The 6,000-nt window shown below is 39.2% G+C and overlaps 1 protein-coding gene across 3 annotated transcripts in view; it reads left to right on the forward strand.

Annotated features, from left to right (window-relative positions):
• Positions 1-6,000, forward strand: part of TBC1D30 (TBC1 domain family member 30) — a 68,624-nt gene that overhangs the window by 17,648 nt on the left and 44,976 nt on the right. For 2 of the 3 annotated variants that reach the window (XM_018573620.1, XM_018573623.1), the window contains exon 2: positions 4,403-4,567. In XM_018573620.1, the coding sequence (XP_018429122.1) occupies positions 4,403-4,567 (165 nt within the window). The remainder of the gene's footprint in view (positions 1-4,402; positions 4,568-6,000) is intronic. The other variant, XM_018573622.1, reaches the window with a different exon arrangement.

Genomic DNA, 6,000 nt, shown 5'->3' on the forward strand with positions numbered 1-6,000 from the left:
AAAAAGTTTTACTCGCCTGAGACAGCTGGCTGCTAGCCTGTTCCCTGAAGCCTCTCTCTCCCTACACTGTATTGGACGTGATGACTCATAGGACCTTAGACCATCGGAACGTAGGGGTACAGAGGTTCCAGGAACTGGTTTAAAACAGCTAGCCGGCTCTTTTCATCCCTATGCGAAAACGAGCACTTAACCCTTGCTGTGCGGGAGCAGCCCCACTGCAAGGGTTAAGAATAATTCTTCCCAGAGTTCTCCTTTTAAGGTTTGTATATGCAAACCTAGAATGAACTGGGCAACATAGTTGGAGTTTGGGGAATAGATAGTTATAACATGAATACAAGGGTGTGCAAACAAAAGTCCCCTTCACACCTCGTTTCCTGTTTCCTATTTTATTTTTTTACTGTCTAGCATTGCAAAAGCATTTGTCAAATTAGTCTATTACAGTCTAATTTTTGCAGTAAAGCTGGCCATGAACAGTAAAACTATTTTCCTTTGGCGATTTGGTCATGGGTTGCAACTGTCAGGTTTTTGTGTCCGCACACCCAATTCCAGTAAGGCAATTTACTGGAGTTTCATACAGACCAACATGAAGTTTTGGGGACACAAGTGCCCCCTTTCTCAAGGTAACATTATTATTATACAGGATTTATATAGCACCAACAGTTTGCACAGAACAATACATAGAAAAGTGAACAAACTTTATATAACATGACCACCCAGTATGGTCACAAAGGTCCCACCACAGCAATGGAGTACCCAGATGCTGCTCCCAAGGTCACTATACATGAAAGCTCATGCTCAATGTTAGTTGCCGAGCAGTGGCACTCGGCATTTACTTGTGCCCATGGAATTTCTACCAGTGTTCTGGTAGAAATACCTCAGTAAAGTTTGGCATTTTGCTATTATGTAACACTCGCATCAAATCTAACAACTTGAGTGCCATTTGTCTGTGCAAAGCTGCAGAGTCCTGTGAAGTACGGTTTCAACTCCCTTAGAACTGGGAGACAGAGAAGAGGCCAGTGGAGCCAGTGGAGGGTCCCTTTAACCACTGCTGAAATAATGTTCACATCCTAGGTCTAAGGCACACTTCTGACTGGGGAAATCTTTCCACCAAATCAGAAAAATAAACCTCTGCTGCCATACTACAGTGAAGGAAGTAGGGAAAATTTCCAAAAGGCCCCTCAACAGTCCCTTACAAAGTCTTAGTAATGACATCACTTTACAGTAATGTTGTCTAGTTTGCTTACTACTGTATGACAGTGGCTAGCCAAAGCAGTCCCTGCATTATTGCTATGGAGAAGAGCCCTCCAAGTCCAGGTTCAGCTCAACACTAGATTTTGTGTTGATTCATGCAAAATACAGAATGGGAGCAGCAGCCAGTTCTGTGATAATTTAGGAAAAGATTTTGCCTGGTCCTTTTTATAGAGTTTAAGTCACACAAAGAAAAGTGAGCAGTCAGTGCTGGGATTCCTTATGGAAAACCCTATACAGATAGATCTATAGATATATAGTGCTCTCTCTCTCACTCACTCACTCACTCACTCACTCACTCACTCACTCACTCACTCACTCACTCACTCACTCTCTCTGTCTCTGAGAGAGATAGATATATAAAATAAAAATCCCCAAAACTGAGTATTGCAGTATGCAATGACACCTTTCTGGACTAACATAATATTTAAAAGACAAGCTTTCGAGAGTTAACCTTGCTTCTTCAGGTCAGAAGCAATACTAATCAGCATGACAGAGTTTACCACTGAAAGCAAGAGAAAGTTGTGGGGGCGAGTGGGGTGTCATAAGTGTTGGACCTGAGAGTGAGAAGTGCATCCTGATAACTAAAAGACAGAATAAATAAACATAGGATGACCAATAAACCTTAAACAGATTCAGGCCTTAAGCTGTATCTCAGGATGAACCTACACGGGAGCTCAATTAATAACCACTAGGAAAACGAATATTGCACCCCTGTAGGACATCCCTTCTCCCAGAAAGATCACTCCATCCAAAACCTCAGTATTAAAGTACTGAAAGGGAATTTTAAAAACTCTCATGAAAGGAAAACATTTGAAATTAAAATAATTATACATTTCAACACCATAAAGGAAATACTTAATGTGGATTCTGGCTTCCTTAAACACTACCAGAATTTTTTATGAATACACAGAGCATCATAATGACCTGTGTATGTCGTATATCTCTCATCTGTTTAGGGTCTATTGGTCATTTTATGCTTATTTGTTCTAGTTTTTGGTTATCAGGATGCACTTCTCACTCCCAGGTCCAACATGTATGACTCCCCACTCACCCCCCAACAACCTTCTTTTGCTTTAAATGGTAAACTCTGTCATGTTGATTAGTATTGCTTCTGACTTGAAGAAAGGTTAACTCTGGAAAGTTGTCTCAAATATTATGTTAGTCTAATAAGAAAGGTATCATTGCATCATGCAATACTGTTTTTGTTTCTTTTACATCGTGTGTGTGTGTATATATAATCAAAGCTAAAGTGAACTAGAAGATAATTGAGAAATGCATTATGTACTGCGTTCTCAAAGTATTTCTGGGTAGTAAAGGGTTTATTTTATTTTTTAATAATTGTTTGCTTTTGTCCGTACTGTGGCAGGTGGCACCATTTATTATGTTGCAGTATGGCTTTTTTCATTAAAGCAGAGCAGGATGTAGTAAGATCAAGGACAGTGCCAATACATAAGAGAGATAGCTGTTGTTGTTTTCCTATTTTACCTACTCAAGAGATTTCCGGTCTCAGTACATGTTCAGTCAACATTCTATCCATCTATCAAGGTAACCCAACAAAGGACATTCATCACAAGTGTCCTTGTTTTCTTTATCCTTTACATGATCTTTATATAATATAGTGGTATCTCTGCGCAGATGTTGCATTTGCTTCCTGAGCATGACGCATTTCCTTTAAAAAAACAAAACCTAAAATTGGGATGGATTGAGTTGAGGGTGCTCAAGCTTTTACTGTGCAGTTAAGGCAGCCTTGGGCATCCTCTCTCATTAGATTTAGATCTATGGGGTCTGCAATTATTCTGTTCCGTTATGTTGTTTTAACAGGTCTTCTAAATTGAATTTAATTGGTATATAATGTAATCTCATTTTACCACAGGCAATAGACAAACTATCCAGTATACACTATCCATGAAAGTCTACAGTATATACTGTAAAAAACAAAGTTGTAACTGGTCAAGTCTAAAGTGATCTACAGAAAATAAACAGCATTACCAGTCTTATACTGGCAGTACACGGGCTAGACATTTCAATTGCATTAAGCATTTCCTTGCATGATAAGTTAAAGAAGAACTCCTTATCCCTTGCATTGGGGCTACACCTGCACTGCAAGGTTTAAATGCTTGTTTTCGTCTTTCGAAAACAAAAACAAAAAGTTTTACTCGCCTGAGACAGCTGGCTGCTAGCCTGTTCCCTGAAGCCTCTCTCTCCCTACACTGTATTGGACGTGATGACTCATAGGACCTTAGACCATCGGAACGTAGGGGTACAGAGGTTCCAGGAACTGGTTTAAAACAGCTAGCCGGCTCTTTTCATCCCTATGCGAAAACGAGCACTTAACCCTTGCTGTGCGGGAGCAGCCCCACTGCAAGGGTTAAGAATAATTCTTCCCAGAGTTCTCCTTTTAAGGTTTGTATATGCAAACCTAGAATGAACTGGGCAACATAGTTGGAGTTTGGGGAATAGATAGTTATAACATGAATACAAGGGTGTGCAAACAAAAGTCCCCTTCACACCTCGTTTCCTGTTTCCTATTTTATTTTTTTACTGTCTAGCATTGCAAAAGCATTTGTCAAATTAGTCTATTACAGTCTAATTTTTGCAGTAAAGCTGGCCATGAACAGTAAAACTATTTTCCTTTGGCGATTTGGTCATGGGTTGCAACTGTCAGGTTTTTGTGTCCGCACACCCAATTCCAGTAAGGCAATTTACTGGAGTTTCATACAGACCAACATGAAGTTTTGGGGACACAAGTGCCCCCTTTCTCAAGGTAACATTATTATTATACAGGATTTATATAGCACCAACAGTTTGCACAGAACAATACATAGAAAAGTGAACAAACTTTATATAACATGACCACCCAGTATGGTCACAAAGGTCCCACCACAGCAATGGAGTACCCAGATGCTGCTCCCAAGGTCACTATACATGAAAGCTCATGCTCAATGTTAGTTGCCGAGCAGTGGCACTCGGCATTTACTTGTGCCCATGGAATTTCTACCAGTGTTCTGGTAGAAATACCTCAGTAAAGTTTGGCATTTTGCTATTATGTAACACTCGCATCTTTGGTCGCTATTTACCTAAATGTCCAATCATATTGGCCAGTTTTATGCATTATTTATTTTCGTAATTTGTTTGTTCTGATTTATTGCAGATTGTAGTGAACTGAAAACAATAAGAGGAGAACTTAAACGTCGTATTGAGGTTCAGTCTGCCAAGCTCTTGCGCCAGTTGAAGCAGAAGGACAGACTACAGCACAAACAGCAAAAAAACTCTGACATTGTTACTGCGAGTCTGCAGGCAGTTTCCCAGAAACGTTGTAAGTAGCCATTGGATTGCTAAAATTTCCAAAAGAGTTTAGCTACTAGAGAAAAAAAATATGTATGAGTTACTTAAAGTTCTCTGTGTCGCTGAAAGGTTCCTGCTATTCAGGGCTACATCAGCAAGATTTTCCCTTCTTTCTTTTGTTTTCTTTCTTTCTTTTGTTTTCTTTCTTTCTTTTGTTTTTTCTTTCTTTCTTTCTTTCTTTCTTTCTGTGAGGGAAAACAGCAACAGGGACCTAAACGGTGCTAAAACACTGACAGAGGTTCTAGGCTTTTCCTAAACCAAAGGTGGACAAATTAATTTGGAATAAAGGAGCCATCCTGTCCAATCCAGGAGCCAGCAGAATTTTGTAAGAGTCAGCTCCAATGACAGCGACCAGAGAAAAACTGCAAAAGGTAGGTGCCAGGTGTAATTTTTAAGGAGCATTGGCTACTTGGCTCCTGGGATTTGGCCAGCCCTGCCCTACAAAGTATTCTTCTTCTTCTTCTTATTATTATTATTATTATTATTATTATTGTTGTTATTTCTGTCTGTGTTGCTGTTGAAGATTTTCTCTCCCACTTCATGTCAAGTGAAACTATTGTCACTGGAAAGTGAGAGGAAATCTCTTGCATTTCTAACAAAGCCCCAGATAGCAGTAAAAATCTAACAGGCTTTTTGAATTCTATACACTATAAAGTTGCATATTTAAAAAGATTTAGAACAACTTTTCAAAGGACACTAACATGTCAAACCTTTCATGAGATGTTGGAGATTGGGTTTAGATCTACTTTAAGGGTTTAGTTTAGGGTTAGGCTAAAGGTTGAGGTAGGGGAAAGGTTAGTGCTATGTGTGCTTTTGTGTAGGGGAAGGTTTTAAGGGGAGGGACATGTTGTACACATGTATTAACAGCATCAATCTCCTGTCTCGGATCATTTCCAGATTAGGGGAAACCGCTTTCATTGCTTTAAGTATAAGGGAAGGATACAGGTGGTGATACAACTTACAGCCTTTAGTGTTAAAGTATTGATGGAGATTGTGAAAAAAAGCTTTCATGTAATAAAAGGTGTCTTGAGGTGAAACCATTTCTGTACTGTTATTGCTTTATAATTGCTTTTTCATTATAATGTGCAGTATGCTATTGCTTTACTTGAATGCTCTAAGCTAACCTACTTGTATTTTGTTTCTACATGCAGCATGGCAGTATTAGGTACAGTAATTTAGATAGCATGATAACTGCATCAGTGTGTTTGTGAATATTTTGTAGCCATCACATTAGAGATATCCGTTCATTTTTCTTTTTTTTTTCTTTTATTAACTGGCTTAAAACGTTATGCATTGGTATAACCTGTCGAACAACAAAGGACATAAAGACGGGTCTGGATTTATACTACCTGCCCTCCCCCCCCCCCCCATCCCCTTCATTCACTTTGTTTTTTTTTCTTTTCC

Source organism: Nanorana parkeri, unplaced genomic scaffold (assembly GCF_000935625.1).
Source record: "Nanorana parkeri isolate BGI_ZX_2015 unplaced genomic scaffold, ASM93562v1 scaffold2458, whole genome shotgun sequence".
In the NCBI taxonomy this organism is placed as follows: Eukaryota; Metazoa; Chordata; class Amphibia; order Anura; family Dicroglossidae; genus Nanorana; species Nanorana parkeri.